We start from the raw sequence: 13,410 nt of genomic DNA, 5'->3' as shown, positions 1-13,410 counted from the left end.
TTTAGATTTACTGGAGCCTTAATACATATTCTAAAAGGATCCCTTGGGAGTGGATTGTTAGCAGTTCCAAGGGCATTTATGAGTGCAGGACTTCTGGTGGGAGTCATAGGCACGATGGTTGTAGGATTTATTTGTACATATGCAATACATCTTCTGGTACGTATTTTAAATTTCTTATTTTTGTTGAATTAATAAAAAAATTTGTATTGATACAGCCAAATTTTTTCAGCAAATAAAATATAGACCTAAAGACCTAGATTAGTGTATTAGTTCCATGGTATGGGGCTAAATTATTGATTTAAACTACTAGATCAATCAAGTTAGTAAAAATAAGCCGTTTTTCGACATAAGAGAAAAGACGAGGTTTGACAGTTGAAATGTGTAGTATAAGATATTATAAAAAGACTACCATCTTGTGATTCATCAATTTTTTAGTGGAACAATTTTTAAATAAACAATCAAAACGTCAAACTTAGTTTTGTGCTCATAACTTAAAAACTTGTTTATTTAGATATTTGACGTCCACACGTAACTTTTCAGAAAAAAAAAGATACATCGAATGAGATAGGCCACATGGAAATCGGTTCATAAACAAATAAGTTATTGCAAAACGGACGACAAAATCGCTGTTTTTGAATATTGCTAATAACAATTTTATTATTTATTAAAATATGTTTAAATATACCTAAACTTTAGGGCATTATGGTGTGTGAGAGGTGTGCAAAAAATGGTCCAGATTTGTTAAATATTTTTTGCAAAATTGAATTTGTTTTTAAAATTTTTTGAAAAACGAACAAATTTCTGATGCTTGTCCAGTTAATTTGGCTAAATGTATCTCAATAATCCGGGGCTCATTTCCTTCGTTAAGATGTATACTAAAAGCCTATGAAAAAAAAAAGGAAAAAAAATTATATGTACGTACACAAAATTATTTGTTAATAAATAGCAGTTTTTAAGCTTAAAAACAATTACAATAATTTCGTAGAAATTAGATCAAATTAAATGGCAATAAAAATACGGAAAGTTGGTTAAAATACACAACTTCTAAAAAAAATTTTTAGGTCCTACGACCCTTGGGGTCTGAGATGGTCCCCTTTTTTGAAAAAATCACTGTTGCGTTAAATAACAACACTAAGAGCTGAAATTAACCAATATTTTATAAGAAAAGTAAATGTTTTTAACAAAGTTTTTAGCAAGAAAAAATGTTAAAAATTGTTTAAACAGGAGTGTTATAAACAAAGAGTATTTTGCGTTCCGACTAAAGTAAAAAAAAATAGTGGGCGTAGCCGAATGAGAAGAAATTCGCACACTACCATTCGCTAGACCGTTGCAGCTCATTTTTAACATTGACAGTATACCGGATTTGAAGCTTAATATTATATGTATTTTGGTAGAAACTTGAATTTTATGAATATTATTCTGTTGCACATTTATTTATTAGAATTATATTTAAAATAAATGAATTTAAAAAATAACAATAAAAAGGCCACTTCAAAAAAGTTTTATACATCCGATTAGCTGCTTTGTTTTGGATAATTTTGCAATGAAAATAAGATAAATGTTATTATTTTAATGTGGTACCATAGATAAAAAAATTTAGTAAACTTGGTACAGTAGAACCGATAGGTATAGGCCATTTTTTCCGGGCGCTCTATTTTGAATCCGTGTGTAGTAAAGACTACATCGTCGACACCGTTAGGTTAATTGGACCGCGTTATGTAATAACGGATTAACCGCCAAAAGTCCAAAATCGAGATATTAGTGCCATCTTGCAGCTAGGGTGCAAATCTATGTATAAAAATATGTTTTTTGTAAAAAAAATTTAAAAAAAGATGTTTTTAAATGCCTGTATTAAGCAACATTTTTTATTTTATTAAAAAAATCTCACACTAGGATTTGTAATATCGAACTAAACGCCAATAATGGTACATAATCCATTGTCATAAACAAAAATCCGCATCTTTGTAAGTGTAATAACAAATCAAGCGCCACGAATAGTCGGTTAATTCTTTATTACAAAACATAACATATTTACTAACGTTTAAGATATCGAATTAAAAGACATCCTTTGTAAGGTAACATCAGATCAAGCGCCAAATATGTCTCTTAATCCGGTATTCGGATCTTAACTCATGCATATCTTAAAAAATCATTAACGAATTAAGCGACATTTGATCGAATAACTTTTAAAATATAAATTATTTTTAAAAAATTTTAAACACATGTAAAAGTCTATTTACATTTGCGGTTACGTGGAAGAGCGCTTCTTAGCTGGTGTTTCTAGGAACATCATCTAAGAGCGAACGTCGCCTTTTGCTTTATTATAATTATTACTGTTTGTCTAGTTTGTATTTTTTTTTTGAAAAAAAGCAATAAAGTCATTATCCAGATTTAGCCATACGGCTCACACTCCCTCTAAGGGGAAAATTGACTCATCCCAGATACCTACGGTATCAAAAGGATTGAGCTCTGGTGGGACTCTTTCCGTGTTTTCGAGCCCTAGGTGACTTGGTATGCTGGAGTTTCTCCCAGAAATTTTCGTACGCATCTGGCCGTCGCAAGTAGTACAGCCTTCTGCATGGTCTTATAAAGGTGTTCATTTAGACCCAGCTTTTTTATGCTTTCGAGGAGGGTCTTCGGAATGACTCCAGTAGTAGAGATAATAATTGGTATCGTCTGGGTACTTTGCATTCTCCATTGCCTTCGTATTTGAATTTCCATATCTCTGTACTTGGCGATCTTTTCAGTAAATTTACTACGTAGATTATTGTTGTTAGGTATCGCCACATCAATTAGTGTTGTCTGTCTTGTTAATTTATTAACTAGTACGAGATCTGGTCTATTATGTGCCACTGTTTGGTCTGTGAGCACAGTGCGGTCCCAGTATAGCTTGTAGTTGCCATCCTCAAGCATACTCTCAGGGATGTATTGATAATACGGGAGATGATCCGTTTGGAGAAGTCCCAGCTTGATAGCTATCTCTTGATGGAGGATTTTTCCCACTGCGTTATGCCGTTCCTTGTATTCAGTTGCAGCAAATGCCTGGCAGCCCCCTGTAAGATGTTGGATGGTTTCTTGGGCTTGACATCCATATCGGCATCTGTCGTTTTGAACCTGAGGGTCTTTGATAATATATTTCAGGTAATTTCTGGTTGGTATAACCTGATCCTGAATGGCCAGTAATGAACCCTCCGTTTCAGGGAACATCTTTCCTGATGTCAACCAATAGTTCGACGGTGTATTGTCGACATAGTCTTGGCTGACCTCATTGGGATGTCGCCCGTGCAGAGGTTTACCCATCCAGGTGCGCAGTTTTTCGTCTTTAGTGAGCTGGTTTATGCGCATTTCTGGTTCCCTCAGTTTCATCGGTGTTGTGTCATCTACTGCGCAAATAGCTTGATGTAGAGTAGATGTCTCAGCTTGCATCTGAAAATAAGTTCTTAAATTAGCAATTTGTTTATCTAATTGCTCACCTATATCCATAAGTCCTCTTCCTCCTAGATTCCGTGGTAATGTCGTTCTTTCTACTGCACTTTTAGGATGGTGTTTTTGTGCCTTTGTGAGGTGTGTTCGTACTTTTCGCTGAAGATTTTCTATATCTGTTTTTGTCCACTTAACAATACCAAATGAATAGCTAAGTGCGGAACAAGCGTAGGTGTTTAGTGCCTTAAACAAATTTTTACTGTTAAGCTGTGAACGAAGCAGCTGTTTTATTCTTCGTATAAACTCAATAGTTATTTCAGTTTTCATTTGCTTATGGTCAATTTTCTGCGCCTGCTTTACTCCAAGATATTTGTATATGTCGTTTTCACCCATGGCCTCGATGTTCTGGCCATTTTGCATATCGAATCCACCGGGCTGTACCTTTCCTCTGACTATATTCAAAACACGGCACTTGTCTAGGCCGAACTGCATATTAATATCATTAGAGAATGTTTCTACTGTTTTTAGCATCTGCTCTAGATTGTCTCGAGTAGAAGCCATTAATTTCAAATCATCCATATACAACAGATGATTAAGCTTCGCTACTACAGTATTGTTGTTTTTAATGCTAAAACCTGAGTCAGTGGAGTTTAATAGCTGTGATAGAGGGTTCATAGCCAAACAGAACCACAATGGACTCAGCGAGTCTCCTTGAAACAGGCCCCGGTTGATTGCGATATTTTCCGTTTCGATATTGTTTTCACCAGGTATTTGGAGGTGAATTTTAGTCTTCCAACCTGTCATTATATGCCTTAAAAAGGTCACTATGTTATCATCGACTTTGTATATTCTTAATATATTTATAAGCCATTCATGCGGTACTGAATCAAAGGCCTTTTTGTAGTCAATAAAGGCAGTAAAGAGGTTTCTTTTTTTGGTGAATGCCTGGTTAGAAATGACTGAGTCGATGATAAGTTGTTCTTTACAACCCATAGAACCCTTAGCACATCCTTTCTGTTGAGGCTCTATGATATTGTTTAGAGCACAGTGTTGGTAGATACGCCGGGTTATACAGGATGTGACCAATTTATACAAAGTTGGAAGACAAGTAATTGGGCGGTACTTGGCTGGATCTTGGGTGTTATTTTGATCCTTCGGTATTAAATAAGTGGTTCCCTGAGTTAGAAATGATGGTATTTCTTGCGGGTTAGAAATAACATGATTAATTAATGTTGATAAGCACTCATGAATGCTCCAAAACTTCTTAAGCCAGAAGTTCTGGACTCCGTCTGGTCCAGGAGATTTCCAGTTATGAAGCTCTTTGATGATATTTGAGACCTCTTCAGTAGTGAATGGTTCGTAGTTAGCTGTGACGTAGTGGTGACAGTTGTGCGTTGTATCTTCTATCCAGCCAGCATTGTTGTTAAGAGCAGCTGGTCTGGAAAGTTGATTTCCCCAAAACTCATGAATCTCTTCCTGGCTTGGGTAAGACTTGTCTACAGTTTCTACGGTGGAGTTCAGTTTTCGGTAGAACGCCTTCTCAGAGTTCTCAAAAAGTGCATTGTCACATTTTCGGTTGTTACTAACTTTATACCTTCTTAATCGTCCTGAATAGACGGAGAGTTTTGTTTTAATGTATCCAGACACTGTTGGGCTGTGTTATTTTCTGGATCGTATCTCGAGTGTCTTGCAGTGCTCCGCATTATTTCTTCAGCTCTCTTAATGACTTTTCTACTTGTTACACCTCTTATATATTCTGTGACTTGACCAATATCCCTACGCAGTAATTCAATTTTTCCGAGAAGTCTTTTTTCCCAGGGTGCAATTCTGTTATCAGTCCTTCCGTTATTAGTACTCCGTCGTGTTCTAATCTTAACGCCCATTACATTAGCAATTGCTGTTGCTGCACAGTAGATTAGCATATGCAGATATTCCAATGTGTGGGCTTCTACGACATAATTGGGTAGGACTTCAGTGTTCACAATTTGTAACAGCGCACCTAGTTTCTTACAAGAGTTTATTCGTGGTAGCGGTGGTCTGCTAAGTGGATTTGTTCCATTAAACTCTTGTACGGCACGAGCCATTTCGTTTGCTAGACTATCGCGCAACTCGTTGTTTTCCTGCGGTGTATTGTCAGGTTGAGTTTCTGGTATGGGAATCTCAGGAATCTGCTCATCAAGGATTTCATTAGGGACTTGATCTAAAACTAGCCCTTGGTTGTTAATCTCCCGTTCGACTTCGCTTTTGATCGTATTGCGTCTAGCCTCTGGGATAAGGTTGTTTCTTATGATTACCCGGTATTGATCTGATACTCTTTGCTCCGATACTTGAATATCTGGGTACTCCCTGCAAAATTCGGCATACAGCTGTTGTCTGTAGCCGATCGTTTCTTGACCGAGGTTTGTCACTTTATAATAGAAGCGCAAAATGCTTTCGTTAATGGACACAGTCCATTTCATGCGCTGCCTCGGTCGTCCCGCTTGAGTGAGCGCCGGCTGATGTTCCAGCGCAGCACCTTCAGCGGGTGGAGCTCTTGATGTTGTTTGGCTCGCTTGTGGTTGTTGTTGTTGTTGGGCTGTAGCTGATTGTATGACAGGGGCCCGCCTCCTCAACACCCTGCCACCGACGTCCCGCATGCTGTCACGTCCAGCGCCGGCTCCAGACGTGCCCTGGCGATCCCCAGGCAGCGATCCTAAACATAAATCAATATTCTCCATATTAATGGGTGTGCATTTTATACCTACTGCCAGGTGTCAGTTTTTGTTCCACGGCAAGTATCCCTGCTACCCTCTGGGTATTGGCGCTACGAATACCCAGAAAGCATCCCCCATTCGCAGGGGGCCGCGCCTGATAGAAGAACTGACAAAAAACTCCCACAAAGTCATTATTATTATTATTATTATTATTAATATATTAAATATGAAACATGTCAATACTATATTTTAGAAATAGTACCAAAAACAAATTTAAAATCTTTAAACCGATTTATCTCAAAACTACATTTTGGCGCTTAATCCGCTATTACATAACGCGGTCCAATTAGTCCGATTCGTATTTTTTGCACAAACTTACTAAAAAAAGTTCCTTATAACAAATCCAGGGGTACCAAGAGACACCGCGGTCGAAAAATTGTTTAAACAATTTTTGTCAGATTTCATTAGTTTCATGTTTACTTATAAAATTTGGGTGACAAACTGTTTAGTTTATAATTTTAATCAACGCAGCATTAAAACATAGGCCATTAAGAAGTTTTCTGGAAAATTTCAAGACAAAATATGCAACAGGAAAAAAGTTACGCGACCTTATAGACGAGTGGCACTCCCCCAAAAAAACGCTCATTTCTCGAGATACTAACCACGGTATGGTGAACGGCTAATTTTGGTCTTACTTTATGTTTTTGATGGTGCTGAAAACGAAAATGGAATTATTTTGAATTTTAGATGAGGAAACATTGTCAAAATCGCAATTTTACCCTAAAAATTAAAAAAAAAATAATAGAATCACGTTTTTCTTAAAATTAAAAGTTGCACCATTTTTTTCTATAAAACATTTTGTTCCTTTTACTCTAGATTTTAACATAAACTTGATTAAACAGCTAAATTTCAATAACTTTTTTTATAGTAAGACAGAAAGATTAAAGCAGGTCCCATTGTCTTCAGAAAGATGAGAAATATATACTTTAAAAATTTCAGAAAAAAATAGTAAAATTGAACTGAGTTGTAGTGAGTTAAACGCATAAAAACGTGATTTTATTTTTTTTTTTTTTTCATTTTTAGGGTAAAATTCCGATTTTGACAATGTTACCCCACGCAAAATTCATAACAACCCTAATTTTCGTTTTCAGCACCATCAAAAATATAAAGCATGACCAAAATTAGCCATTCACCACACCGTGGTCAGTATCTCGAGAAATAAGCTTTTTTTGGAGTGTGCCGCTCCTCTATAAAGTCACATAACGTTTTCTCTATTGCATATTTTGAATTAATTGTTTTTTGGAAACTTCTTAATGAATCATATTTTATTGCTGTGTTGGCTAAAATTATAAACTAAAAAGTTTGTCACTCAATTTTTTTAAGTAAACATGAAACTAACGAAATCTGACGACAAAATGTTTAAGAATTAACAATTTGTCTTTTAATGTGTTTAATCATTTTTGACAAATCTCATTGTTATCTAAATACTTCAAAGATAACACAGTAAACTTTTCAAAAGGAAATATTTACAGCGACCAAAAATACAGCGAGGTAAAATTAAAAAATCATCAAAATTTATTTTTCGCATTTTTGCATAAAATTTGATTTTTGAACATGTTCCACTAATTCTACAAAAAAATATACTCCATATTCAGATTCAGTGACCTCGAAAACATAAGGAATGACCAAAATTTGTCATTCAGATTAAAGCATTGATTATAGACACCTTAAAGTTGATTTTTGTGGTCGGTAGAACGTAATTTTAGGGGTTGCTGGCGCTCGCCAGCCATGCCCACGATTCAGTCAGTCGATTACGCCCGCTATTTTTTTCTTTAGTCGGAACGCAAAATACTCTTTGTTTATAACACTCCTGTTTAAACAATTTTTAACATTTTTTCTTGATAAAAACTTTGTTAAAAACATTGACTTTTATTATAAAAGATTGGTTAATTTCAGCTCTTAGTGTTGTTAATTAACGTAACAGTGATTTTTTCAAAAAAGGGGACCATCTCAGACCCCAAGGGTCGTAGGACCTAAAATTTTTTTAGAGGTTGTGTATTTTAACCATATTTTCGTATTTATTATTGCCATTTAATTTGATCTAATTTCTACGAAATTATTGAATTGTTTATAAGCTTAAAAACTGCTATTTGTTAACAAATAATTTTGTGTACGTACATGTAATTTTCTCTTACTTTTTTTTTTCATAGGCTGTTAGTATACATCTTTACGAAGGAAATGAGCTCCGGATTATTGAGATACATTCAGCCAAATTAACTGGACTAGCCTCAGAAATTAGCGTGTTTTTCAAAAAATTTTATAAACAAATTCAATTTTGCAAAAGCTATTTCACAGATCTGGACCATTTTTTGCACACCATTCACACACCATAATGCCCTCAAGTTTAGGTATATATATTTTTTATGTAATTATGTTTATTTACAATCTACATCATTAAAAGAGTATTAAGTATATTTGTTCCATGTTTTTGGGCATGAAGAAGAGACTTCCAATGATGTCCCATCTTATTCTATTTATGTTTAAGTTTTAAATAGGTCCTGAGGCCAGGTTCGATCTAGTCTCCTTGTGGCAGGGCCATTATGGAATAATTCCCTTACTAATTCATTGTCATGGTGAATGGTACGCTCGTTTTGTGATTCAGGTGCTCGATGGATTTCTTCTCTGATGAAAGGTATATTTAAGTCTTCGTGAAGTGTTTGATTAGTTACATACCATGGTGCATCCACTATTGATCTTAGAACTTTAGACTGAAATCTTTGGATGATATTGAGTGATGTTAACTTTGCACAGCCCCAGAGGTGTAGTGCGTAGTACCAAATAGGTTTGAGTATTGTTTTGTACAGAAGAATTTTGTTTTGGATGTTGAGTTTTGATCTGCGTCCAAGGAGCCAATACATTTGCCGAAATTTCAAGTCTAGTTGTCTTCTTCTGGTCTGTATATGTTTGTTCCAAGTAAGACGTTGGTCAAGATGGAGGCCAAGGTATTTAGTGTCTGTTACTGTTGGTATTCGTACATTTTTCATTCTTACAGGTGGGCATGTGTTGTGATGGTTTGTAAACGTTATTTGTGATGATTTTGTTTTATTTACTTTTGTTCGCCATTTTGTGTACCACTCACTTAGTATGTCCAGATGATGTTGCAGGTCTAGTGTGAGGCTTGTATGTAATCTTCATTTACAGCGAGTATTGCTACGTCATCAGCAAAGGAAGCGATCGTAGTATTATGAGACTCTGGTATATCGGCTGTGTAGAGTGAGAAAAGCAAGGTATATTTAAACATATTTTAATAAACAATAAAATTGTTATTAACAATATTCAAAAACAACGATTTTGTCGTCCGTTTTGCAATAACTTTTTTTTTTGTTTATTAACCGATTTTCATTTAGCGTATCTCAATCGATGTATGTGATATATATATCTCAGGCTTGTATGTAATCTTCATTTACAGCGAGTATTGCTACGTCATCAGCAAAGGAAGCAATCGTAGTATTATGAGACTCTGGTAGGTATATCGGCTGTGTAGAGTGAGAAAAGCAAAGTATATTTAAACATATTTTAATAAACAATTAAATTGTTATTAAAAATATTCAAAAACAGCGATTTTGTCGTCCGTTTTGCAATAACTTTTTGTTTATTAACCGATTTTCATTTAGCGTATCTCATTCGATGTATTTTTTTTTGAAAAAGTTACCTGTGGACGTCAAATCTCTAAATAAACAAGTTTTTAAGTTATGAGCAAAAAACTAAGTTTGACGTTTTGATTGTTTATTTAAAAACTGTTCCACTAAAAAATTGATGAATCCCAAGATGGTAGTCTTTTTGTAATATCTCGTACTACACATTTCAACTGTCACACCTCGTCTTTTCCGTTATGTCAAGTAAAAAACCTAACTTGATTGGCCTATACCTTGGGTTTACTTGTAGCTGATAACTGGATGCGGTACATTAGATCGTTTATTTTCTACAGAACGGTATACGGGCCTTCCCAGTTTTGTTGAAGTTTCGGACAAAGTTCATTCTTCCGTGTGGGATTGTATAACCATACTGGGTCACTTTTTTCTAAAGTTGTCCCAGTAGCATGCATATCGAGCCTGGAACTGTCTTTATCACTTTAAAGCTTTAAATTTTACGAGCAAATTCGTCGACTTTTTTCAATTTTACTCTTAAATTTTCAATGTATGTCAGGGATGAACATTCTTCTTCGTAGCGATACAATCTTCCGAAACTAATATCCCGAGGAAACTTAATTTCTCTTCCGGTAATTAAAATCGATGGAGAATAACTTTTTGCTCAGATTCGGAACTTCTATAAGCTATCAGAAATAAATTAATTAAAGGATCCTAATATTTTTTATTATCAGCCACAAACATTGAAAAGTATTGGCAAACATTGACTATTATGTCTTTCGACTGTTCGGTCTGATTGCGAATGGAGAGGCGTAGTGCGAGTTTTCTTAATATCCAAGATTTTCGTTAATTCTTTTCATAATGCTGATTCAAAATTTCGTCCTTGATCAGAATGTAACTCTAAACGAACTGTATGTTTTTAGAGGCGTGCTATGAATGCGTCTGCTACTGTTACCGCTTTTTGATTAGAAAGGGTGCAGTTTCAGGCTTAGATATCCAGCCTGAAGAGATATTAGCTGCAGATAACCAAACTGGAGATGTAGGCCCAGAGTAAACCAAATCAGAGGTTATTCAGGCATTAAACTCAATGAAAACCAATAAATGTGCTGGTCCAGATGAATTACCAAACGAGCTGTTAAAGTAGGTCAACGAGAAAAACCTAGACATAATAGTAGAACTGTTCAACGCTATCTATACTAGAGAACGCTATCATCCCTAAAGAAATGTTAAGATCAGCATTAGTGTGTTTGACAAAAGAAATGAATGCCAAAAAGTCCAGTGACTATCGAACCATAAGCTTAATGTCACATACCTTAAAAATTCTGTTTAAAATTATCCACGCCAGAATACACTCTAAACTGGAGCAGGATATAAGTGGCACTTAATATGGCTTCCGCAATGGTATGGATACCAGAAAAGCATTATTCTGCTTCAACGTCTGACACAGAGATGACACACCGCCCTTTTTACGTCCGTTTTATAGACTATAATAAAGCATTTGATAAAGTAAAACATGATCGACTCATGGAAATTCTAAAAAATAAAAACCTAGATGGAAGAGATTTAATGCTAATAACACACCTCTATTACAATCAGCGAGAAATTGTAAGAATTCAAAAAAAAACATCTGAAGAAATGGAAATAAAGAGAGGAGTCAGGCAAAGCTGCATATTATCACCTCTATTTTCTTCTTCTTCAAGTGCCGTCTCCTAATCGGAGGTTGGATATAATAATCACTATCTTTACTCTATCCACCGCTGCTCTAAAGAGTTCTATAGAACTGCATCTAAACCAGTCCCTTAAATTCTTTAACCATGACACTCTCCTTCTTCCTATACTCCTTCCGCCTCTTATCTTTCCCTGTATTATCAGTCTTAGCATTTCATATCGCGGTCCCCTCATTACGTATCCCAAATATTGTAACTTTCTTATTTTTATTGTGTTTATTATTTCTCATGCTTTACCCATTTCTCGCAATACTTCCATGTTCGTTTTCCTCTGTGTCCATGCTATTCTAAGCATCCTTCTGTAACACCACATTTCAAAGACTGTAGCTTATTTATGTGTTCTTGCTTTAATGTCCAGCTTTCAAGTACATATTGTAGTATCGAGAACACGTAGCATCTCAAAGCTCTTACTCTCAGTTCTAAGCTTAAGGCTTTATTGCAGAGAACTGTTTTCATATTTACAAACGCATTTCTTGCTATTTCTATCCTGGTCCTTATTTCTGTTGTTCTGTTCTGTTGAAATCCAGGTTCTTGGGTATTTGTATTTATCAACCCTTTCCATCGGTACATTTCCCAAATGTATGCTTGTTTGTATGTTTGTTTTCTTAGTTACTATCATGTATTTGGTCTTTTTTATATTCATTTTTAGTCCATATTCTTCACAGAAATTGTTTGTTTTGTTTAGTAGTAGTTGGAGTTGTTCAGCAGAGCTTGCCATAATCACGGTGTCATCTGCATATCTTATGTTGTTAATAGATCTTCCGTTAATTATTATTCCTTCACTTTGAGATAGCAATGCTTCTTCAAAAATGGCTTCACTATATGCATTAAAGAGTAATGGAGAAATAATACATCCCTGCCGAACTCCTCTCCTGATTTCAATTTCTGGACTGGGTTCGTTATCTATTACAATTTGTGCTCTTTGATTCCAGTAAAGGTTTGTTATTATTCGTAAGTCCCTTTTGTCTATGTTTTTTGTCTTTAGAATTTGGACTATTTTTTCATGTTTTACTTTGTCAAAAGCTTTCTCAAAATCAACGTAACAAACATGCACATCCACATTCATGTCCATGCATCTTTGAGCTAACACATTAAAAGCAAATAACGCCTCTCTGGTTCCTAGTCCGTTTCTGAACCCAAACTGACTATCATCTATTCCTTCTTCTAGTTTTTTATTTATACGACCATGTATTATTTTCAAGAATAATTTGAGAATGTGACTTATTAATGATATTGTTCTGTATTCACTGCAATCTTTAGCGTTTGTATTTTTAGGGATAGCACAAAAGGTTGAGAGTAACCATTGTTTTGGTATGTTTCCTGTTTTGTACACTGTGTTAAACAAGTCTACGATAATGTCTAAGGTTTCATCATTTATGAATTTTAAGCTTTCTACTGAGATTCGGTCTGGACCTGCTTTACCATTTTTGCTGTTTTTTAATGCCGGTTTAATTTCTTCTTTTAATATCTTCAAAACCGTATCATATTCTACTTCGACTTCCATCTGCTCTGTTCTATTGTCTTTGAACAATTCATTTATGTATTCTGTCCATCTCTTTAATTTTTCGTTAGTACTCAACACAAGTTTCCCATCTGTCTCTTTTAGTATTCCCGGTTTTCTTTTTCTGTTGTTCTGAGTTAATTCCTTAATTTTTTTATGTGTGTTAAAATTATCATGTCTTTTCTGGTGTTCTTCTATTTCTGCGCATTGTTCTTTTAACCATTGTTTTTTAGCCTGCTTAGTTTTGGATTTTATTTTTTTATCCACATTTTTGTACATCTGATTATCTTTGTTTTTATGCTGACGTCTTTCTTCCATTAAATCTAAGATTTCCTCCGTCATCCATGTTTCTTTTTGTATCTGGTTGGTGTAAGAATTTCTTTTTGACATTTATCTATTTCTGTCTTTATTAATAACCA

At 35.0% G+C, this 13,410-nt stretch overlaps 1 protein-coding gene across 6 annotated transcripts in view; it reads left to right on the top strand.

Annotated features, from left to right (window-relative positions):
- LOC114328093 (proton-coupled amino acid transporter-like protein pathetic) overlaps positions 1–13,410 on the top strand; it is a 275,550-nt gene that overhangs the window by 176,116 nt on the left and 86,024 nt on the right. For all 6 annotated transcript variants that reach the window (XM_028276858.2, XM_028276852.2, XM_028276853.2 and 3 more), the window contains one exon: positions 6–156. In XM_028276858.2, coding sequence (XP_028132659.1) covers positions 6–156 — 151 coding nt within the window. The remainder of the gene's footprint in view (positions 1–5; positions 157–13,410) is intronic.

The sequence above is a fragment of the Diabrotica virgifera genome, chromosome 3, assembly GCF_917563875.1.
Source record: "Diabrotica virgifera virgifera chromosome 3, PGI_DIABVI_V3a".
Taxonomy (NCBI): Eukaryota; Metazoa; Arthropoda; class Insecta; order Coleoptera; family Chrysomelidae; genus Diabrotica; species Diabrotica virgifera.
The sequence above is the reverse complement of the archived record's forward strand: the minus strand, read 5'-3'. Positions and strand labels throughout refer to the sequence as shown.